This window comes from Rhea americana, unplaced genomic scaffold (genome assembly GCF_003343005.1).
Source record: "Rhea americana isolate MKP2758 unplaced genomic scaffold, rheAme1 scaffold_202, whole genome shotgun sequence".
Classification (NCBI taxonomy): Eukaryota; Metazoa; Chordata; class Aves; order Rheiformes; family Rheidae; genus Rhea; species Rhea americana.
Genome location: NW_028186173.1, coordinates 614,611 through 640,133, shown reverse-complemented (window position 1 = coordinate 640,133; position 25,523 = coordinate 614,611). Strand labels below are relative to the sequence as shown.

Sequence of the window (25,523 nt, the reverse complement as noted above, 5' to 3'; positions counted from 1 at the left end):
TAATTATTTTTATTCTGAYATATTTCTTCTGACAGCAAACATTTGTAATTTTATGCTACTASATAGAGTGAGCTGTATTATTACAGCTTAAGGTAGTAAGCTTTTCCTGAACCTGAAAGACTTCTCCTTTAAATTTGAGCTTGTAAGTGTTATTAAAATTGTAAAACATCAGACTGCCTAAAAATAACCCTTTCGGTAATTCAGTTTCCCTTAAAAAGTTAACAAGTGCTCACCTTGTATTTACAGTCTTCACTTGCAGACAGAATAAGATCATTGACAGAGTTCCAGTCAATTTTTAAAATAAGTCCATCATGGGCTTTCCACTGAAATGGAAGAAAATAAATTAACAAAAGATGCAACAAGTCTGACAACTTTTAATATTTATCATTCAGTAGCATCCACATGCCCAAACTAGATCAGGGTTTCCAACCATAAAAATGCACAGATATTATCTCCTATGAAAAATAATAGATCAAATACAGTCTAGAACAAGGTAGAACAAAAGCRTAACAATCTACACTAAAAGATGTTCCACACTATGGATTCTGTATTGTTGTCCCTTTTCATAACAAATAGAAACAGGCTTCTGCATCTTTCTGCCCTTTCTTTATTTATAAAAAAGGAAATGCTTACTCAAAGGCCTCAAGCTTATCAATAGCAGAAATTGTCAAATAAATCTAATTTAGGAAATGAACAATTCCCTTATTCTCAAAAAATGAAGAAGTCTGGTTAAAATAGGAGAGCAAAAAAGAGTGGCAGATGTGCTGCAGGGCAAATTTCAACACAAATGTTTTTTGTTTGACAAAATTATAGGAAACTGAAAAACATTTTCACATGGGAAGTGTGAGACAACCTTAAATGGCACTGCCAGATGTGTATATGATTAGTATCAAATCAGAATATATCTTGAAGTTTTGTTTAACAAAGTAAAGGCACTATACAAAGTCAAGAGAAGAATATAACATGCTAGAACTAGAGGCAGCAATTCTCCAAATATACTAGTTTTATCCTGAAAACTGGACTAAGTACATCCACTGACATTAACGCAGCCTTACTTTTAATTCCTTTAAATTTTTTTACCTGATTCTAAATTAATACTTGCAAAGGTCAGTACATACATGATTTTATATTAATGATACCTGTAAAACTTTAGCATTTGGCTGAAGAGGTTTAATAATCAGTTGCTTTCCTGATGTATAGAGAACCTTTTCAGAATCGGGTCCCCAGGCTACTGAGTACACTGGTGTTCCTGTAGATGATATGAAAGAAAATATTTCTTATGAAGACTTGTCTGATCAATTACACAGAAACTGGTACAGATACTTTAAACTAGTTACTTAAAATCATGCATCAAAAACCCAAGTGTGGGAGAAGGTCAACCCAGAGGCAACTATGCCTCCAGTACTTCTGTAACTGTAGATAAGTTAGTAAACAAACATCTACAGCTTTCAACAGGATTACTTTAAATTTAACACTAACAAATCAACCATATACCTCACAAAAACTAATGATGAATCAATGATTTGTCTGATACAACATCTGGGTTACTGAAAATGTGTATGACTTTAACTACTGCTACAGTATTCACAATGTTCTCCTTTCCATGTACTGTACCTATCAATCCTTCCTATGCATGACGTAACTTTTAAGACCTACTTATTTTATTGCAAGGTCTATCCCACTAGCTCCAACTACATTTACCACTTGCTTCTTCACTTCACACTCACTGTAAAACCATCTCTGGAAGAACTCATATCACTGTATTTCTTTTTTTGTAAGATTTCCTTTTCTTCTTCACCCCAAAGTGTCCTCACAGCAAAACAGTTTTGCTGCTCTGGCTTCGCTGAAACTTCTCTCTACATTATGAATTATTTTCCTGTTCCTCCTCTCTCAAAAAATCTGACCAATATCTTGCAAGACACATTTGAACAAAGTAAGATGAAATCTTCCTTCTCAGCTTTGGGTAGTGTTTCAGCTTTAAGGTGCTTTATGCCACCTGGAGGTACTGACTCCCTTGCCCCATGGCTAACCAGGACACTGAGAAGATTTTTGTTGCCCTTCTCCATTTGTTTTATTTTCTCTATTGCATCAGACAAAACCCTTCATGGCCAATTTACTTATAAGGCCTATCTGCATCGTGACATCTTGCATTAAGTATTAAAATGTTAACTCTTCCATTGATCAGTCCACAAGGTCAAGCCTTCAATGCTCAGCTGCCAAATCTTCAGATCTTCTCTCCTGCTTTCTATCAGATTTGAAAGCATTTCCTATAAATATCTGCAAAACCATTTCACGTTCACCTTGAAATGCCCCCCCAGAACCCGCCTGCCAGAATACCTACAATATGATTACATCAAGTGCTGAGACCTCTGCCTGTGATACTGACCAATATCTAATTTAAAGCCAAGAAATATCTGTATCAAAAATAAAGCTAGAAAATCAGGTATGTGGTCCAACAAACTACCACCTATCATTTTAGCACTGTGCTCTTAATATTGTATCTTTCTCAAATATCATTGTCTACTGCCATTTACCATGCTATTTGTAAAATTCTTCGTAATTCAAGTTCTACACAATTCCAAAAAACAAACAATAAGAGCTGCCTTTTTTATTTATTTGATCTTGTATTCTTTGATGCAACTGTATTCACAGTTGCTACTGAAAAAGAAAATCAACATGAAAACAATCACCCTAACACTTAGGAATAGCCATTACGGGTAAAAAAGTATCTTGTATTGCACCTGAATTACTCTTTAGAAGATGTTTAAGCTCCATAACTTAGACTGTATCATAATGCATTTTTTTTTGTTTTGCTGTACAAGAAAAGAACAAATATCCCATACATAAACAACTTACAAAATGAATTAACAGCAGATCAAACTAGAAAGAGTGGCTTGCAAACTTCATAGATTTTTCCCAATTAAGTGGAAAGATGTTTTGCAGAATAAAAAGTCCAGAATGATGTAGCCAAAATAAAACTGAGTGTTTTGTTTTGAAAACACAAAATGTTGCAGTTTTAAAAGATCTTTTTGGAAAAAAAAGTGAAAAATTGCATGGAAAAAACATCCAGGGGAAAAAAAAAACAGATCTGCCAATTTTAGTAATCGACAGGATTGCTCTCCTCCGAAGACAAAGAATCAATGTATTTACTCTGCTTGATTCCAAGCAAATAAAATGAAGAAAATTAAATAAAGAGCATGTCCAAATGTTTATTTCTGTCACAGCAACATCCCTGTAGGAATGGATAGCATGTTTCAACATAGCTTCAATATTACAAGGAATCAGGAAACAGTGGGTATAAAACTGCCAGGAGGTTCCTCTGTAACAAGCCACATCAGATCRTTCTTTTTTATTTTTTGTAGAACTTGCTTCCAAATGTTTGGAAATGGGAAAGTGACTGCCTATTTCAGGACTTTTGTCTTTCACCTAACAGACTTAATATTCTCACTGGCAGAAATGAGGCCTTTGAAGAAGCAATTCAAATGTCTAAACATGAGTATCTAGAGTGATGTGATTTGCCTAGTATACCCTAAGATATCCACGTGGAACTTACAGACATGATACAGGACCTTAAGGAAATCCACCTCCTCCTGGAATAATTTGGAGATTAGGCAGAATAACCTAAGGAACCTCAAACGGTATTAATGGCGCACCTAAACTAAAGCCACTAGAGCTAGACTCAAAAAGTTCTACAACAGAAAAAAAGAAACCTCAGAAAGAGCAATTATTATACTCTAAACATTTGTACTTGACAACCTAAGAATTTTAGGAGAGGAAAATAGAAATAAATTCTCCTTTAGTCTCAGAAATATGCTCTTCTTAGGGATTCAATTATATTTTAGTTGATAATTATTAATTTGATCTAATTAATTAAAATTGAGWGAATAAACCATTTTTAGTACATCTATCATTTATGGTAATACAAAACTCTAACAGCCTTAAGAAAATGCTCTTACCGTGTAAAATTTTCAAAGATACTTTTRGCATTTTTCCATTTCTAAAAGTGACTCAGGCATTCTCTTTTGATGGGAGTATTTTGATGAGATTTAGACAGTTAACTGATTGAATGGATGTATCATCTGTCCTAACATCATCTAATCTCTTACCAGTTCTTCAACCTTCAAATTTTCTCTCTGAACAAAAATCTGATTTTATTACAGCTATCAATTCAGCACATTAYGTTTGACTTGAGCTTTCAAATATTTAAACTCTAAACTGAGATCTGGTGTCACTGCTCCTGAATATTTTTGTAATTCACATATTTTACTTTAGGAAGATATTTATTATTTTGTTTAGAACTACAGAATGATGTAATTATCATGCATCTTTTGGGCAGGGGGTTGTTACTTTTCAACTACAGTAAGTCAGTAAGAGACAATTCATAGAAACATATAACATATATTAAGTAAATCTGGCACCAGCTATTTTCCTGCTGGCAGCAATTTGTGTTGAAAATGACAAAGCTGTATACAGAAATTCAAAATAAACTAATKTTTGTCCTGTTTTAATGCTAATTAAACAGCCAGAAGATTTTTATATTTAAACCAAACATTTAAATATAAAAATGGCTAATTACTTAACTATAATTTCCAGGGCTTAACAGCAGGAGCTAAGTCAACTCATTTCCTCCTGCACTTAGCAAGAACTTGGGAAAGGACAGATAATACATCGCGTTGCTGTAGAAAGAAAAAATCAGCAGAAAAAAACAGAGTGAATTGCATTGGTGACAAACAATTTCAGGAAAAAAAAACACTGTGACAAAAGTAGAAAAAGTGGGCTGAGATATCTGAAGAAGGAACATCAGCACTAAGCTGTAAAGTGGGCTTTTTCACATCTTGGTGCTATACTAGCAGATATTAACCTCAGTGAATCAATCCAGTGGCCAGTTCCAGTGGACCAATCATTCACTGGTGTGAGAGAGAAAGAGCTAAGGTTGGGTGCAAGAGTGATTGAGCAGTCACTGATGCTTTCAGCCATAGCAAATTCTTCACCAATTGTAACAGTACCTCTGTATGAGATGTTTTCCATCCATGGCAACAAAAATATTAATTCAGACAATTTTATGTCCCTTTGTGGCAACACAAAAATAGAAATTGCATCTTGAATACCTCTGTCCCTTAAAAAACAAGTCCCACTTCACAATAATTACAGTGTAATTAAAATGTATATATTGCAATAGTTATGATTTTGCTTTTAGTAACCGAAAAGGCAACCTACACAGCAATTATTCACATTACTACTTCATGCTTTTCTTAGCATGTAAGCCAGATGTATTTATATACTTACATGTATTTATTGTTACGTAAAACACAATCAGGATGTAAGTACTCTTCTAACTACAACAGCCTTAGATAATGTAATACAATAATGACTATAAATGAAACAGGTGTAATATTAAGTTATTCTCAACTCTAATGTGCACAATTTATAAGAAAAAAAAACATGTTTCATCTACTATCACCCTGTAAACTTAACCTAGAATCTCTTAGTAAAGTTGAAGGGTTTTTTTTCCTCCTTTTTCTTATTACCAACTATAAAAGACTAAGAGCTAAAAGTCTTCCATCATCAACTTTTAAACAACAGTGCTGTTTTGACTGTAATTACACAGATAACAAGAGCAGGCATCTCTGCTGCTGACACACAAGGATGAACAGAATCAAATTATTCTACCTGTGCTAGCTCTGCAGTAACAGGTCTAAAAGTAGTAAGCCATAATTTTAAGTACTTAATGAATACAGAGAARCATTCTTACAATGATGTAAAAATAAAGTCCTTATTACCTTGCAAAGACRCATCAGACAAAATACATTTAAATTCATTTCATACTGCCTGGTATTACTGATATGCTTCTCTGGGGCTCCAGAGGAATTCAGAAGTACGAATAGTAGATTACAGGGGCATACCAGTCACTGGAACCCCACCAAGAAAAGTCGGCATGATTAGAAGATACTACTCAAGAAAGATAAAACTTTAAGAGTAGAAGTTTACAAATACAATGTTAGCTTGAAAGAAAGGTGACAGAGATCATCTGAAGAACTACAGATCCATCCAAGGTAAACTGGTAAAACATGTAATATAGAAACAGTAAGTCTGTGGATAACAGTATTTAAGTGGTAAATAATTACTGTTATATTATTTTATACAGGGAAATCATGGCTTTACCTAGCATCAAAAAGCAGGACTGAACTGGCCTGTATAATGCGTATGTGTTTTAYAAAGGGTATGATGAAGTCCTTCACCAAACACTGTTAAAGAAACTACGTTTTCATAGCACAAGAAGGAAAGTCAACCTGTGAATTTAAGATACGACTCTCCTGTAAGGAATTATACCTGTCTTTCCTGAAATGAGGGACATTAAAACAGCTAACAGGGTAGAGGAAGCTAAGGAATGCAAGGGAAACCACATACCCTTAGGAAGTAATCAACTTGCAGCTGGAAAATTGAGAACTGAAATACCACCTGATCTTCTGCCTCAATGTTAGAGGACCAGCGTGTTTTGTGACTCACATTAAGAACACCGGTGCTCCAGCATAAGCCTAGTTCCAATTAAATACTTAGAGTGGATCCATAAGACTTGTTTGTCCACTAAGGTTCTCAGATCTTGGAGAAAGAGTAAAGTTAACGGCAAAGTTACCAGATTCATTGACGGGATGAGCTAAAGAAATGGTGTTTCRGAAATAATCTTTATAGTAATGAGAAAGACACACTTGCATTCTGCTTCTTAATTTTCTTCTTTTTGTTGCCACAACTAATACCTTTGATCCTGCAGGGGATGATGAGGGTTCCAGAGCCAGTAGTTTTTGAGCCTCACCAAAAGCGATTCTGCAAAAAGACTGATCTGAAGAGAGACTATGTAACTGTGAGCTCAGCACTGGTCTTACCGACCAGATAGTTGGTCCGTGAAGAACTCAGTGCTGGTGGCACCACTGAGCCTTACAGTGACACAGACCCTATAGGGCTTTGCTCCAAATAATCTTAGTGTCAGGGTCTACAAGGTGCCATAAAAATTTCTGTTGTTAAAGTTGTTCTTTTTTTCTTATGTAGGCCTTCGACTCTTTGCACATGCTACTCCAGTGTCCAAAGGAAGAGACACACTTTGAGCACAGAGTCATGCTSCAGTGCATGCATCACGGAATACACAGATACAATGCTGTTTTAAGCACAGTCATGTGGGCTACCAACATATACCAAAGGAAGCCATGGGAAAACATTACCTCATCCACGTATATCAATGAACAGCATCAGCTGGAAGCCCAAAGGATTGTAAATACAGCAATTTTTAAAAAGCTTTCTGTTTAAGGAAAAGGAAAAACAAAAGCAAGAATATGACCTAAGGACAAAAAAGCAAGATGAGGCTCAAAGAACAATGCAGCCATAACAGCAGTACGTTACAGCCAGAGGCTTAATGCAATAGAGGCTACTGGGGCAGACTAACTTTATTCCATACATCAACATGATGGAAGGACATGGGGCCAGAACACTCTATAGAAGTACTGAAAAGGCTAAAAAAGGGGGGGAAAAAAGTCTAAATTCATGTTTTTGTAATGAATAAAAATCCAAAGATAGAATAGGCATGTGGACCATTATTCAAAGATAAGAGTCAGAAAATTTATTTCTAATACAAAGAGAGGAATGAGTAGAAAGAATGTTAGCAATGGTAATCCTTTTATTTCTTCAGAAGATGATAAAGAAAGTATAAAATTAGCTCAAACATAATATACTTCTTTTAAACAACATAAAATTTCTGCACAGTCTTATCTTGATGCCAGGTATGTCAGCAACTTATAGAATGTTCTGTAGGAATCTGATCTTACAAATTCAAAGTTTAAAGAGCATTTGAGCCTCACAGGATCTTACTTTAAAACACAAATACAAAAAAAAAATATGCTATGGGGACCCAATTCTTCCCTTACACTATACCAGAAGCTCTGAGAAATCAATAGAGATTCAACCTGCTTTTATCAAACTTGAAGGAGGCTCTTACTTTATAAGCTTCATCAAATTGATACTTCAAATAAGCACAGTTAAACATAAAAAATTTAAAATATATGAATTGAGAAATGCTGTAGAGTGCATTGTGTTATTCAACATTTTTTTCCAAAAAATATAGTTTTGTTGGCTTATCTTCTTACACTGTAAGCATGAAAAATACATTACATCTGAATATGAACTTCCTTAACAGAACTGAAATACATTTTACCTTTACTGCTGTGGTTAAAATGCCTTCAACAGGTTGAAAGAATTTAGATAATTTGTTTTAGAAAGAGATAAGGGTCTGACATTTAACCCAACCCCAGGTGCATGTGGTTTCTTAAAAATGTCAAAAGGTCACATGATTTCAACGTATGAAGTCTGAAAAACAAAATCTAGCTTTATATCACTGAAATAGTACATAAATGTTAGAAATTATGATTATAAAAATTTTAATGTTTTGAATATCAGATGTCTATAAAATATATTTGCAGCTTGCAGTGTTACACTTTAAAATAATGCGATTTTAAATTGACTTAAATAAAAATAACTGCAATGCTCTAGTACACATAAAACTGTAGTTACAAAGCTAAGACGGAGGTTAGCTCTCTATGGCCCCAGTTCAACAAAGAACTTAAGCACAGGAATAGCTTCACTTCAATAGGACTCTTTGTATATATTAAATTAGTTACTGGGTTAAGTAGATTGTTGAACTAGGGCTGTTAGGAGCTTAAAAGTACAGAGGAGCTAACCTATAAACACTTTTTCTCATCTTTCAAGCATTCTTGTAATGTTTTTAGAATTTTTTTTTTCAGTTTCACCATAAGAGTCAGTGGCATGGTATTAAAAAATTGATCTATTTTGAATTCGTCGATTCTTTCATCTCTCCTGAATCCTGAGGGTAGAACTGAAGCAGTTGTCTGGAAATATTGTAAAATACTTTTATTTCAGAAAATGCTTTTTTCTTGAAGATATTCACCTTATTAAAAACCAAAATTGAACAGTTTTCCGTTATATTTATCACTCAAAAGAAAACTGTCTGGAGGAAGGGATTGATTATAACCACTTCAGCCAAAAAAGTAAATGTTTCAAAACTTAAAATAGAAAAATTGGAAGCTATAACAAAAACTATTTTGTGTTCATAACAAGAAAATTATAATTCAGTAATAAAAATGAGTATTTTACCCATTTCTTTATATTTTGCCAACTGATCTAGACCAAGCCAAAATAAAGTGCAAACACCACTGAAAAACTTTTATGGGTTGTAGTTAGCACATCAGCATGAAAAGAAGAAAGATGATGATTGTGCCTTATCCTGAAAAAAAAAATCACCTGATAGAAAATTCGTAATAGATATGGTAATTTAGAAATAGACTAAACAGATCTTATCAGCTATTTTTAGCAGAGAAGCTCCTCCTTTGAAAACACTGACCAAAAATGCTAACTCGTTTAGAGGTGAGTAAAGGAAGTAAGTGTTATTGTAGTCAGACACGGAGTTCCACAATAAAAATTACAATATAATATCTGTAATTGTTCTATCATAGTAAGAATGACGAAATCCATAATGATAATATTAGACAAGAATGGAATACCACTTCTGAGAGCAGTATATAAGGACATACAGTAGGTCCGTAAGAACACAATGGGAGCACTAAATGTGTCTATGCACTAGATTGTATTTAGTTTTATTCTTCTACTGATTTTACAATTTGATAATAAATTGTTTTAACAGTCAAACACTCTTATTCAAAAAGAGGCCTTTTAAGCGTAGCTTTGAACAATTTAATGAGAACATAGCAGTTCAGGTAATGAAGCTGAAAGTCAGAATTTCTACCTACCAACATAAAGTCAAAGATGCAGTTCCTACTGAATTCAGCTACGGATTTATCTTTAATTTTAGTGGAGCTGACCTAGGCCTTAAAAACCTTAATTAAACCATTACTGCCAGCTTTAGGGTCTGTAATTTCAATATATTTTATATACCCAAAATAAAAAGTTCTAACTGAACTTTAAGAAAATTAACTTACCTTGCTGAGCTAAAGTGGATCTCAGCATTCCACTTTTAGACCAGATTTTTACTTGACCATCTTCACCAACTGTAAACAGAGAGTTACAGAAATCATCAACTTACAAGAAGTAATAGATCTAATAATTACAGCAATTGTAAACTTAGGGTATTTATTAGGAAATATTTAAAATATTTTTATGTAAAACCCCAGGTCATTCTACCAGTAAATATTGTTTAGGTAGTCTTCTTAACAAGAAAACAGATAATAGTTAAATGAAAAATATTTAAGATTGTTCTTCTGCCATTATCAACAAATCTTTTCCTTTCCTGATACTCCCAATAGTTTTCTTATCTGAAGCTGCTCCTGGAAGAGAAATCCCATCGCTATTTAAATACCCCAAGCCTTCTATTTTCTACTCAACATTACTAGTACACCTCATTTATTTACACTTCAGCGGCCCAGGAGGTGATTATATGAGCCTCTTAGGAGTCCAAAGAGAGCAGGAGCAGATTTTTATGTATTAAACTGGACATTTGACAGTTGATAAATGGTGAAACTGAAGATAACCAAAGGCTCCATTTAGAAAGTTAAAATTTTATAATACATTTGCATGTTACAAAGAAACTCAGTTAACTTATTAAAGTTCTTATACACTATACAGAAAAGTTAGTTATGTGTACGTAAGGAATACAGATCTCCTAATGTGTTATCATATTTTGAAAGCATAGCTCTGTGTCTTTACTTAAACCTCCTAAATTCAGTAAAAAGGTTCAGGACTCTTAATACCATTTCTCCTTTCAGAGGTAATTTATTTACCAGATTTCAGGTTTTTATCTATGGCAGATTTAGCTTTAAATATTTTAAAAAGTAACAAAAACTACTTAAAAGATCTTATTTATGTACACCCAATACTGTTAAAATAGAACTTCAAAGAATATTTTAACTGATACACTGTCATCAATGATTCACTATTCCTCCTAGCACAGTTGCAGTATAAGAGTAGCAGATCTTCGCAGAGTACACTGTTTGGATATGGTGATGAATTCACATATTCCCTGTAAGTATCACRGAGTCTTTCTAAAAGAAGATTGAAAAAGCAATATTGATTTTTTCTTTGGAGAAATTCCTGAGGCAAATCTCTCTTTAAAAAGAACCCTTTGGGATTTAAGAGGAACATGCCAGACTGAGTTCCTTGAAGCAGTATTTTAGAATCAGACTGAGTCTGGAAACAAGCAGATCCAAAATTATCTTCAATACTTCTGGACTGAGTTGGAATTTGTCCAAAGAAATCAGCTGTGCTAGATCAACAGGAGGCTGCATACAGAAATCCCACTACGGAGAAGTCTATCACAGGAAATGTAATTAGCGTCTCCTTAACATCTAGAAGTTTTTGACAAAAATGCCAAAAGCAATTAATTACCAGAAGATTTAGGACAAAAAGACACATGGTGATACAGACGCTGGAAGATCCTTTCCCAGCCCTCTTGGAGAAAAGGGTTAGTTAGCAGCTGGATCTACACCACCCAAATAATCAAGAAAAAGAAGCACTGGAACATCTAAGATACCCACGAGGCCTCAGTAAATTCTGGTGGCTAAAAAACCTCCAATGCCATGTGCAGGGATATATAGGTACTGACTTAGCAACCACTTTCGTAACAGACAAGGGGGAAAAAATCAATCAAATATCCTCTTTTATGCAGCACCAAATATTTATGGAAATCTCTTAATATTTTGACATTAAAAACATTTATTTTCCAGTAAACAGAATAACTTAAATAGGATCACTAAAAGAAAGATAAATGTTTTTCTTAGCTTTAACTTAGGTTAAAATAATAAATAAAAATCAGAGAACATTCTTCTAAAACAGCATTGCTGAAATATCACAAAATTAATCTCTATCACATAAGATGATTATAACTCCAATGCTAATGGAGACATTAAAAATAAAGTTGGAAATTATAGTTAACTTCATTTTATTGTGGATTTTGTGTTTCCATTCCCCCTTCTCATACGAAAATTTAAAGCTAGGTCAGTATATGCACACTTAATAGACTTATTCAAATTCAATATAGTTACGATATAAGCTATGAAATTTAGGTCTATATCTTTTAAATGTATGTCAAGGATTCATTTTTAAAATTATTTTCTCCAAAACATTCTATTGTAATTATCCCCTAAAATACTTACATTTCATAAATACTATTGAAGGTACTTGTATTTCATAAATTGTGCTTAATACTACATTTATGTACCCTTCCATCTTTTTCAGGGCATGTATGTCAACTTTGTATATTAAAAAAAAAAAGGCTTTATTCTGAAAGAGCTGTTCTACTATTTTAGTTTTCAAAACATTTTAAGTATGCTTACCTGTAACCAGTGCTGTTCCTTCATAATTCCATCTTCCTGCAAGTACAGCTCCACAGTGTGCCTCTACACTTTTCTCTACTCTTCCTGATTTTGAAATCAAGTGGAATTTCCCTAAATAAAGTTTAGGTTAGAAAAAAAAAATCTAATTTTGTGTTTGGGTACTTACAACAGTAACAGTGTCATCTTTGGTTAAAAAATAAACATAAAACAAAAACAAAATACAAAAAAAAAAGAAATATGTCGTTGTATTATTCACAACTATGATAAGCCCAAACAAATAGTCTCCTGCAGAAAGAGAATACTTGTAAACCAACTGCCATGCTGATTTTTTTTTCCTTTTGGTATATATAATCTTAATTTTGCCCATAAATTTTACTTACATCCTTCTAAACGCTTGCACCTTTTTTCTGGGGACACAACTCCTCAGTGTTATTTCACTGTCTGAAAGCTAACATACAGAGTTTTATACACTGTACCTCAGGAGAGTCATTGAGTTTTCTTTTTTAAGATCTGAAAAATCACTCAATAGCAAAAGGATAATGGAAAAACTAGTACAATCTGACCATCACTGAGTGCCTTTCTCTGAGGAAGCATTACTGTTTTCATTATAGGGCTGTTGTGGAAATTCACAGAAGCCAAAAACAAAGTTATTAATGGTTTCAACAGAAGCATGAGGAAGTCTTTATTTCCAAATGAGGGATGTTGCTTAAATCCAGGAAGATCAAATTTTAACTGGACCAAAGAGCAGACAAAGGAAACATGCAGCAGAACAAATGCATGGCTTAGAATAGCTCAGTGATTCAAATTAACTACTTTAAAGCTAAAACGCTTCAAAAAATTTTATCTAATCTGCAAGACAGTGAGCCAATATAAGCAGTTTTCAGAGTGACCACAATTGTTTGAGATAAACTGTACACACATACCTCACACTGAGTGTGTGCAAATGCTCCATCACTCGAGATGGGACAAAGTTTCCATTAATAACGTACTGCATATGACCCTCTTGCTTGACAATATTAATTATAAGACAGGCATACTGGTTAAATAGCAGTATCCCAGAACAGCAGCATTTGGAAAAAACAGAGAAAAAGGAGAGTATATTTTCATTTATCAAAGGAATTCAAAAGTGTTTGGACTACTTATTTGAGGTTTTTTGTTTTGGGGGATTTTGAGTTTTTTTTTTTTTTTTTTTTTTTTTTTTGGTCATAGCCCTTATGAACAAGCTATATGATGGAGTTAAGGTAAAAAGAAGGTAGTTTAATCCATGAAAATCAGTTATCTCTTATCAGGAGAAATTAAGCAGCATGAAGAAAGAAACTGAGGTACCTGAGCTGCAACTGAGTACCTTCATCAACTCAAAGAACCTTCTAATAGCCACCAACTAATGCAAAAGTTTCCAGGAGAATGCAGCAGTGTTTAGTGTGTTCCTTAAGGAAAACTGAAGCATCTAGCTGTCCATTTTAGGAGGCCTTGGAAGTCACTCTGATCTAAAGAAAACTGGTATGGTAGATTATTAYCCCTGAAGTAATCTGATGATGCAACTCATCAGTAGAGGTCCCAAGAAGATCTATGGAAAAGAACAAAAATTCTTCAACTTTTGTTCAATTTAGTATAAGTTGGTTTTGGGAAAGCTTTGGGCCCAAATAAAAATGATCAGGCCTCCTCCCATGCAAGTCTCTTCCCATGCAGCCAGCTAGGGAAAGTCATGACTGAATGCAGACACARCTACTAGGACAATCATGTGTCGGTGTCCAGCCCCAACCCCAACCCAGCTCACGGCGACTGCCTGGCTTCAGCCCAGCCCCGGCGGTGCATGTCGTGCATGATGCCCAGGGTTGGGGCTGCCCCAGCCTCAGACTCCCATTCACAGCTAACTTTTTAACTCCTTCTCCTTGTGCACAAAGGCTCTGAAGAAGCGGTGACCTCAATCTTGCCTAAACAGCACAAGCACGTGTTATGTGATGTATCAAAGGGTTTCAATGRCAAAGAGTCAAAAGTGATTGTCAAAGGAGCCACAAGCTTACGATTGCCATCAGTAACATTGCCCTGTAAAAAACATGCCCCTCTTGCTCCCCCCAAAAAAGCAAAAATGTGGGGGTTTACAGGGTGCTCCACAGCTCCAATTCTGGGACGAAAAGAACTGAAGAGGCATCAGATGCATTCGACTTTGGGCAGGAATCAAGTATAAAAGCACGCTCCCTTTACAGTTATTGCAAGAGCCAGAAGTTAACTGATTTCAATACACTCATTTTTGTGAAGGTGGATGCTGACTATCAAGATAAGTTCTTTCAGGCATTTTTGGGGGAAAAAAGAATTGACCTGTTAAAGGGAACATTTTGTATTTAGTTTTGCCTGCCACCGTAAGCTATTTCCATTATCATATACAGGGGGAAGCAGCTTTTTAGGAAATTTAAGTGTTTAATGATAACACTACTAATGCCAAAATGCCACCTGAACTACATAAAAATACCCTATCCAAAAAAATTTGAGAGAGAAGCAAAATATACGAAGAACAAATGGTCAGAAGAGCCAGAAGTAGGAACTACATGCACATCCATTTCAGTGAAGAAGCGCATTATCTAAACAAGTATGCATATGCAGGAGATAAGGAGTTAGCTATGAATTGCACARAAGGTACAACATGGAACACCATCCAGCTATATCCACAGTAACATCACAGGAGCTAAGATGGTAAAGTTTAAGTGGCTCATGCTTCCAGAAGCCTAAAATAACGTCTACTGTGTTCTGTCTTCCCATGTTTTGCATATTTCAGTTAAACAAAAAAAAGATGTGAAACCAAACAAACCAAAAACAAACAAAAATCATTCTGGTAGATTAGTTAGTAAATTAACATGATCCACACGTTGGTGCTGTCTGTAGTATTGATCAATACAGACCCTACATAGTAGTAAAAAATGTAATACACAAAAAAGTACTCCTTAAACTTTGTCTTCATTTTACTTTTAAGCACATAAATAAAAAAATTTGTTCAATCATCCAGCCAAATCCCTGCCAATGCCAGATTATACAACTGATTCTTTCTCTCAGTATTAAAAATCTTTTGCTGGTAAAATCAGTTTATTTGATCAGACCATTCTGAAGTATCACACACTGACCTATATATTTTTGCTTAAGATTACCCTTATCAGTTATATTCATACCGACCAGAGTATTCTGAACATCTGCTTAATCCAATTTTTCTGTATTCACAGCACTAATACCTCTTTTAAGGTATTAGTTAGGTTAAGACCTCTTTTTCCTCATTTAGTGAACTCTTAGATTCTTAAAATTTTCAATACTGAGTCTTCTGCATTTTAATAAATTATTCTAGGTTCCATTCTTGTATGGACTGTCTCTCAGCTCTAAGATACTCATCTTTTGTTATTTTAATCACAATGTATTTTGCACATGAGTTGTCTCTGATCTAGCACTATTGCTTCCTCAATTATTTCCCTCCTATTACATTCTGGTTTGGATATAGCAGTACCCAACTTTGCTGRGTAAGAGAACAGAAGAATACAAATATAACTATTCTCTGATTTTTAACGTGACCTTTATTTTCTTTCTTCTGAAGGACTAAAAGAAATTTTTAGCCATGGGTTTAAGAAAGTATAAGAATTGAAGGGTTTGCAACTCGCAGGTCTGTGCAGCTCCCTCTCGTTCCCAGTCCACAGTAGATGGGTGTCCAGCTCTATTTCCTAACTATATAACTTTTGCATTTATGATACACAATTTCCACAGCTGTAACTGATTTCTGTATAATCTTTTTCAATTAAGGGTCACATTGTTAGATGATACCAGATGGCCTCATTCCAAATGTTACCTTTAATTAGAGAGACATGGAATTATGTAATTACAGAAACAATTATCATTAAGATGCAGCGTGGAATATTCTCACATTACTAGACAAAACCAAATTGTTTGCACACAACAAAATCGTTAAAGGCATATCAGAAACATACTGTGAGATGTTCATAAAAGTCATTACTTAGGTTTAATCCTCCACTCATTCAAAATGATGCTAACGATAAAACTAGTAAATAAATTCTAGAATGTCAGTCACATGAAATACTACAGATACAGGAATATATAAGGAGATAATATAGAGATAAAAATCTATCTAGACCACAAATAAAGTTACATATCTCTCATATAATGCATAATGTAGTACCCAGGGCAGTTTATGCATGCATAGCATCAGTATTGCCATCATAGGGTCTTTTTTTTTTTTTTTTTTTTTTTTGTAATCACAGAAATTTGAATTATTCTTTGAATAAGTAATATTTCATAGAATAGGAAATCAACAACTGCCTATTAAAAATTCATTTTGTTGGATGTTCTAAAATCAAAACAAGATTTTTTTCTGACATTATTCTCAAGGTAAAACCAACAATTGAATTCAGAGGAATTCTTCAGCTAATGCTATCTTCTCGGACTAAATTGTCAACATGATCTTTTCTGGCTTTAATATAATACTTAAAAAAAAAATCTTTTATCTGATCATCTGTCTTATTCAATGCCAAGTATAAAAGATGCTTGTTCATTGTTTAGCCAAGACCTTTTTCACTGCAGGCTACTCAAATCCTATTTGATCACAGAACTATTAATATTCTCAGGTCACTACCTGAAGTATCCCTCTCTAACTGACTGAGCTCTTCATAACCATTACAAATATATTTCACTAACATACCTAGGAAAACCAATGAGCTTCACAAATACAGAACTAACATAAAACCAAGCTCAAAAGCATCTATCAATTTTCAGTATCTAATCTGAAACACTGAGAACTGTTTTTTAAGATTACATAAAATTCTATGGCATTTTATGTATTTAAACTATAGTTTCCATTGACCCAAGTGGAATCTAAGAGGCCTAAATCCTCCTGAGAGCAAACCCCTAAAACTGACACACAGAAGAAAAAATAAGTTAAAATGAAAGAACAATTTGTAAGTAACTGAATACTCTGGTTTATGTCACATTACCAGATCACAGTGGGACATGTCACCAAATACAGGATAAAATCCTATTATGCTGGGAAATATTCAACTGATTTAACAATCTTTTGCATCCTTTCCCACTTTATAAGCTCTTACTTTACTCACAAAGCATCTTCCAAATATTGAAGCATAGTAAACTGCAGCCTAGCAGGGAAGAATATTTCTTCATACAAGAGCAASTTCATCTTAGACACTAAGACAGAAGTCATCTGGAAAAACACAATCATGCATTTAAATACCRTATCGTTATGCTTATGCACAGTAGGGCCAAATTCAAGTTTTCATGGACACCATCTTTATTTCTGTAATTTCTTTACTTTTCCAACATGTGAGTTTGCAGCTGACAACAGTGAAATGATACGACTCATTAAGAGTCTGTGTTTTTATACTACATACACACATAAGCTTGCTCCAAAAGCAACATTTCAATGGATTACTCTGTCTTTGTCTGTTCTTCAATTTAAAACTCAGATAGCAGAGGCTTTAAAATTAGAACTAGTTGTATTCTTATATATAATTAAGAAAGGGAGAAGTGAAGCAACTGTAACTTTACTTTAAACTTCGGATCTGTAAAATACTAGTCTTTTCTTTTTATTAAGTCTTGAAACCAGAAGCTGTTCTCAAGCTTAAAGTGACTCTCCAGTTCTGGAAGAATTTCAAGTGGGAGATTAGCAGCCTATTCAAATACAGAATATAAAACATGTATGTTTTGTTCATTAGTTTTCATAGACTCTTAAATGCTGACTTAATGTAAAACCACCAATAACAGAAAGTTGAAAAAATAGGTTTATTCACTTATAAATTTCTGCTTAATAAGCACTTCAAAACTGAACATTTTCTTTACTTTTGTAAAAAAGCAATAACAACATCAGTGTAAGTACAAAGTAAGAGAACATATCCCACAAGAGAGATGCAACTCAGAAGAAAACCCAAGAGGATTAAATTTACATTTGCTCTAATTTCACAAACATCTGGAGTTCAACCAGGAATTAATGCAAGCCTGGAAAGACATTACACTCAATTTCCATTGGATTCAGCAATTTCCAGGAATCCTTATCACAGAGATGAATTAGCTGTTGCAGGAAAATTGCAGGCCTGGCCTGTAAGGCGTACTATATAAGTAACAATTAAACAAAATTTTAACTTGAAGTGTTTAAAAATAGTAATTAAGAAACAAAATTTGTTCACAGACTTACAATGCAATAATTCATTTGCACATGCACCAAAAAAAAAGAAGAAATCTCTGCAAAATAAGTCCTCTCTACTGAGAACGTTATCTTACAACAGGAGACAAAAATCTCTGAAATTTCTCTAATAAATTTTATCTTAATTTATTCTTTCATAAATTAGATTAGTATAATTTTGTACTTTAATTCCACAACAACAATAACAATAAAAAAACTAAGATTTTTTGGTAAATACATCTCATGAATAGTCTTCCATAAAATGAATGTTTAGAATGAATTTATCAATGTTAAGACCTGATCCCTTAGTTTTAGTGACAATTACTATGCAGAAATACCCTACAAGAAAGAAGATAAAGTACTAATTTGAGCAAGACAAAAAATGAAAATCTGTGAATTAATTGTAGTAAAAATAACTCATTCCACAAATAGCAGCAAACCTAATCAACTTTGTTGTTGGACTCCCAGCTGTCTAAGAAGGGGCTTCAGCTCAGAATCATATGGCATTCACTTGGGGCATTCACAACAATTCTTCCCTGTGTGGATTTTTTGTAGCCAGTGCTGTAGCCTCCCCTTAACGAGGGCACTCACTAATTTGGCCTTTTCCCATCATCTAGCTGCCTCTTTCCATGAAAACTGTAGGGACCAAAGATGCCCTCTCCTCCGGAGGTAGCMGAAACCCACAAAGAAGCTCCAGAGTTACTGATTTCCCACCAGCCAGTCCCCCTGCAACAAAGAGTGATGATAGAAATCTTATTCTCTCAGAAAACAGAATTAGAAAAACAAACAAACCAACCAACTCCTTCCAGGCCTGCTTCCTCCCTCAGTTTTGTTTAATACTCTGCACATTCACACAATCTGGCATTTACTCCACTGACTTAAAAAATAGAAATTACATCCTATCTTTTTTCCACAATACCCCACATTATCTTTCCACTGCAGACTTATCTACTGCTTTGTAATAATCACAAGGTGTTTAGCTTTAATAGCAGTACAGCCTGCAGAACTCAGTTCTACTTTGCACTGCACTACTGCTAGCAAAATAGTAGCATCCGAATTAACAACAGGAATAGTGACAAAGGCCCCAGATGTCGAGAACATATGCAACGGCCTACTACAAAGCAGCCTCCCTGAACCACGGAAATTATCTAAATACAGATCACCACACTGGCTTGAAGAACTAAGGAATGTGCTGTCCTGGGAAGCTGGGCAAGACAGTAAACTGCGGGCTTTGAATAGACAAAACCTACTCTAGCTACGTCATCAAGATGGTAAGCCTTAATGACTTGCTGAGAACTGGACAATTCTCAGGGCCCATACTTTTGTAAAAATAAAATAAAATAAATAAAAATACCACTGCAGAAAAGTTGACAGGGATAGGCAAACCAGTTCATACCATACGCAAGAGCGAGCTATATTATAAGAAAGTTTACCAAGCTGATCTCCAAAAGCCAGGCAATTATAGGATTTATACACCCTCATGTGCACATGCATTCTCATAGAAACATAATTACACGACTTTTTGTATTTTCCATAGATTTTTTTTCTCATTCTGTATTTTTTTTCCCATTTCTTCTATTCATATGGAGGAGACAGTATTTTTCCTAACCTTGCTCTCGCTGTTTTTCGTAGTTGAAATAATTAGCTGGACTCCTACGATGATAAATTTAATTAAGCAACAAAGGCTTGTTTAAGAAAACTTATAACAAACGAGAAGTTACAAGCACATGAAAACAAAGTCTTCCCAAGGAAAATACAGGTCAACATTAAGATCTCGTTTTAGAATCTGTTGGTCATCACAATTAAAATCTAGAGCAGAAGGAAAAATCACCAACTGAAAAAGCCATAAACCCTAACTTTAAGCCCTTGTATCAGGCCACTTAAATTAACTTCTAACAGTTAATTGATAGCCTTGCACAAGTCCTAATGAATCTSTGACAAGATTCTGGGACCTACTTGTGTGTGGTGTTATTCATGAATCCTTATTCCTAAATTATAGCTCTTTTTTTCTGTTTCACTTAATCCAGTTTCAGAAGAGTAAGCATTCACACCTACTAGACATTATACTTCAGAACGGATAATCTTATCTAAAATTTACATTAGGTTTCACACACAGATTGAATAAAAGGGTTTCAGAATGCGCAGCTTCCATGACATTCTAATTTGAGCACTCAAAAACAAAAAGATCAGACTATCAACCTCTCTCAACACATCTATGAATATGTTTTATTTTCTTAACATATCTTAGTGACATCTAACTCAGTACAGTTGTCATGTTCACTGTTTACACACAGTCCCGTGTGGGACTGCTGTGCCACTGTTTACACACACAATTCAGAAATTTACAAAAACCAGGTATTACAAACACAAATGTGAAACCTCTGAGAAAAAAAAAGAAAGGAGAAAAAACCCCTGGGAATTAGAGCACATGCCGAGTTACAGAAACCCCTTCATCCTATGTGTATCACTCTGGAAAGAAAATGAAAAAAAAGCTCATGCTCAAGGATAGAACTCAACTCAGTTAACATCAATTAATGACTGACATTCTGAGCAATGTCTTTGTTTAGGTAACACAAAAGAAATAGCATAAAACTATACGTACATGCTAATATTAATTGATACAAATGAATCTTCCTTTCAATTTCCACTTTAAGAGCTCTACAAGTAGTATCTCATTAGCCCCAGCTGCCTAAAATCCACAGTAAAATTCAGCATGAGGTATTGCAAAAGTTATGATCCTACTTAGTCAAACTTCTCTCCTCATCTTCCCTCCCCACGTGTATCTAGGAATCTGTAGGGAGCCAACCTTCTGACACCAGCCAAAAGATGTCCTGCTTTTGTTCCATGAGTTTAGTGCATTTATTCCTTGGGAAGTACAGAATACCTTGAAGAAATCTTGGCCTCCACAGCCTTCCTAATTTTTAAGTGCAACTGTTGCCAACAGTTAGTGAAAAAGCCAAAGTTTCATTCAAGGAAAGAATTTTTCCTGCCTTCTTCAAATACATACTATATCCCTCCATCTATACAGAAAATCGTGCTAGATGCTTCAGCTCTAGACTGCTAATGTGGCTAACAAACCTTCTGTTCCCAATCAAGCTCACAGTGAAGCTAGCCAAAAGCCTACAATAAGTCCTGTTCACCAATGAAAACATGCTAGACCTACAAATGCAGGGCTCTAGCCAAAACATGAACAGAGGTTAGCTGGGAAACATCCACCATCCCATTAAAAACATCGATAGGTCCCCATGAAAACTATCAATAGGTCACAGGCAGATGGCCACTATTATCCTGATRGAAACTTTCTTCAGCAATTGATCATGATTCTCACTGTTCTGCCCCCCAAAATGGCAGAGATTTACAGCAGGACATTGCTTTCAATTCATTACTGAAAAAGCCCCATCACTATCTGTGTGGAAATGCATCTTTACCACCAAAATCTTTGACCTTTGACAAAAGAACATCAGCTAAGCTTAGTGTGTTGATATGCTATCTACTTCTCTGTGGCATATATTTATTACCTCTTAGCAAGCTAGTTTAACTGACTTACTCTGAAAACTTCCACAGCATTTTCAACTAAATAAAACACACAGGCATAAGAAGTTAGGGTCTGTGTAAGGATTCTCCAACTTCAACAAGCAAGTCACTGAGCTCTTCCAAATCACTTCTATGTCAAGTATCCGGATGTAACACATGGAAGTATCAGAAATCATTCATTAACTAATATGCCATTCCCATCAGCAGGCTCTTGCCTGTGGATTGTCAGGCAAGCAGTACCGGATCATACCACAGGCTTGTATCTTACTAGTGCTTTTATTCTAACATAACTTTTTATATGATGATCAATGTAAAACAGTAGATCTCAGAAAGGATCAAACTCTTCCAGGTTTCAAAACTAGTATGAACAGGAAAACTCATCTTGAGTTGCCACTTTGTGAGCCTTTGGTAAGAAAAATAAAAAGGGGGTAGAAATGGGTTTTTTATAGTTATTTTTCATATTTTGTTCAAACAGAATTAAATCAAGAAGAAAAGAGTCCAAGTGTTTTTCCTTAATTAAAGAAGAAAACGGATGAGGAAAGGAAAGGAAGGAGAAACATACACAGGAAGTTCCTGATGGCATGGAACATTGTTTTAAGATACAGTAATAAGAAGAAAGGAGACAAACACTGATCTGAATTGTATGGAGTCTTTCACAATAAACATAAAACAAGAATGAAACCAGATAGCTAAGATTTCTTAACTGAATTGGGGATAAATGTATACACGCCTTCACATAGGAATGAAACTTTGTAAGTCAATTAAATTTGATATTTAGTCTCTTTGGGGAGGAAAATACAAAAATAAAAGCAATCCACCAGATCTTCTTGCTCCCACAAACACATACACAGGAAGCCAGGAACTACTGTATTAGAACATATAGTCTAGCATTAGTATATTAGTATACTGGACAAATAGCTGTACACTGGACATGCTGAACATACAGTCTAGTCCTCTATCCCTGACAACATCCAGGACTAGATGCTTTAGAAAGAGCTTCAGGACTCCACAAGGGAGATAAGATATGTTGGTCTCATTTTGGTCACTATTAGCTGGAAAACGGATAAATTGCTTAACCATGATGTTTAAAATCAGTCTCACTAATTTGGTCATTTTCAATTCGGTATCTATGTAGATATTTAAAGCTACTAGTTTATGAACTAGAAAAATGTGAAATAAGAATCACAGAAGGGTAAGCATACTTTTCAGATTTTATTATACACCATAGAATCATAGAATGGTAAGGTTGGAAGGGACCTCTGGAGATCATCTAGTCCAACCCTCTGCGTAGCCCCGTACCGGGATTGAACCCGTGACCTTGGCGTTAGCAGCACCATGCTCTAACCAACTGAGCTAAAGTAAGAGCTACCCAATGGCAGAATATGACCCTATGTAAAAAAAAATGATATATCTGCTCACAGATATTTGACAATGTTATACTGGGGAAAATCATAATAATGATGTATGAATTTTGCAACAGCTATTCACTTTACATCAGTGCAACTGGTCTATAGGTATCTGAACTTGCTTTACTGCTGATTATTGAATTGCAGGTAATTTCTCAGGTATTGAGTGACACAATCACAAAGTGGCATGAATTGATAAACACTTCTAATTGACTTACCATCAGAACTTGTAAGAACAAAGCTCTCTGCATAGGACTGCTTCTTTCCACCTACACTTCTGGGAAACCAATGAAGATCTATGGGATAAATATCATCTGGAAGTTTCACCACTTGAGTAGTCTCACTAGTTAACAGGTTCCACTTCATAATCTGGTGATCATCACTGCAAGAATATAGCTCATCAGCTGTAGTCCATCCCACACAGCTAACTAATTCCTTATGTATAATTAAATTAAGGAAGTTTTGGTTATTAGAAGTAAAAAATACTTCATCTAGGCTGTACAAAACTGAAGGTACAGTACAGGAAGATTATTTTAGGAATATTACATAGAATGTTTCCTATAAAGACAACATGAGCTTTCATTCTTTCTTCGCTGTTTTGTGTTAGAAGAGCTAGCAGAAATTCCGTATAAAATAGAAAAGCAGACTGAAACCGTATCATGTAAAAATACCATTCTTATTACAATACATTTTTATTCAAACATTGGGTTATACCTCTAAAGGGGTCTTGGTGCACAAGACAAGTGCAAACCACTCAACTGTCATCCAAATTAGCTTATGTCAGCAGTTTATATATGAGGCTGAGTTATTGCTAGGTATTGCAATAGGAGTGTTCAATATCTCCAGAAATGTTGTCTTTAAAACATGCACTAAAATGGTAAGGTTAAAAAAACAAAAAAAAGCCACATATAATTTACAAATATTTTACTCTGACATTTAGGATGTAAGGAAATCCTTTCTAGTAAAAAGGCTATGAAGATTTAATATGTTGTACTAAGGTTCATTCTGAGAGAAAGGATATGTTTCGGTTCCTTTAAAAGTGAAGTCTTCAGTCTCATTTCGGTTGTTCAGAAGGAGCATTAAAAAATGTTCTGGGTATGATATAACTCTATTAAAATAAAACAAGCACACATGTTAAGTACCCAAAATTAAAAAGGAAGATACCAATACAGAAATTAAAAAGTTTTGAACTAAATAATATTAGATTAGTACTGTGGCAAAACAGTCACCAAAATGGACCTGAATTTTAASGGAATTATCCTTGTACAGTACACAATCACACACAGATCTGACTGCTTACTATAAACACACCAAGTAAGTTAAAGAACAACTAATGTCAGCAGCATTTTGCTGAAGCATTATAGGTAAAAACGTTGAAGTCCTTTTATGCTTACAGTCAGTCATGAAGGTAGCCGTGGAAAACCTGAAATCACAAACTTTTCGAAAAGATTCATACCTGAACAGTGCATTACAAGAAAATTTAGAGAAAAGAGCCATACTCTCAAAATAATCCTGCTGTGACCAAATGACGATCTTTCCCTGTCAGCCACAGCTATGTGGAATTATGTGGCCTTTCAATCATGTCTCTGATTTCTAGAGGGTGGTAACGGTGTTCTTCAGCACCAGCATTGCTGTTCAGCATATGCTACAAGATTTTCCACCCATCAGTTACGGGGCTAGTGTCTACACCATGAATTCTAGAAAGGAAAATTAAAAAAAAAATCCACAAACATAACTAACTGTAAGATTGTATACAGCAAAGAGAAAATATAGAGCAAAACAGCACTAAAATATGCCTTCTTCAGTTTAACATAGGTATCGCTCCGGCTTAAGAGAGTATCTCTCATCGATCTGGATGCACAGATCTTACACCAACAGGTAAATCATTTCAGAGCAGTTACTCAGTATACGCCCTCGACATCACAGCTCGGCCAGGAGTCCAACATGAGCTGGTAACGCTAGCACATCAGCCGAAAGCCTCTACTGGAAGCATCAAGAAGCTGCTGCGGTGAGGAGGAGGCCGAGCTGGAGGCAGTAAGCCGCTCTACCTCCGAA

The 25,523-nt window shown here is 34.9% G+C and overlaps 1 protein-coding gene across 5 annotated transcripts in view; it reads right to left on the bottom strand.

The window, feature by feature from the left end:
• Positions 1–25,523, bottom strand: part of IFT80 (intraflagellar transport 80) — a 62,824-nt gene that overhangs the window by 36,232 nt on the left and 1,069 nt on the right. For 3 of the 5 annotated variants that reach the window (XM_085304047.1, XM_085304046.1, XM_085304051.1), the window contains 6 exons: positions 24,492–24,576; positions 23,687–23,910; positions 12,348–12,458; positions 9,999–10,067; positions 1,140–1,249; positions 234–323 (listed from right to left, as the gene is read on the bottom strand). In XM_085304047.1, the coding sequence (XP_085160173.1) occupies positions 234–323; positions 1,140–1,249; positions 9,999–10,067; positions 12,348–12,458; positions 23,687–23,910; positions 24,492–24,526 (639 nt within the window). In that variant the 5' untranslated portion in view covers positions 24,527–24,576. Of the gene's footprint in view, positions 1–233; positions 324–1,139; positions 1,250–9,998; positions 10,068–12,347; positions 12,459–23,686; positions 23,911–24,491; positions 24,577–24,967; positions 25,166–25,523 lie in introns of all 5 variants that reach the window. The other 2 variants (XM_085304048.1, XM_085304050.1) reach the window with 1 other exon arrangement.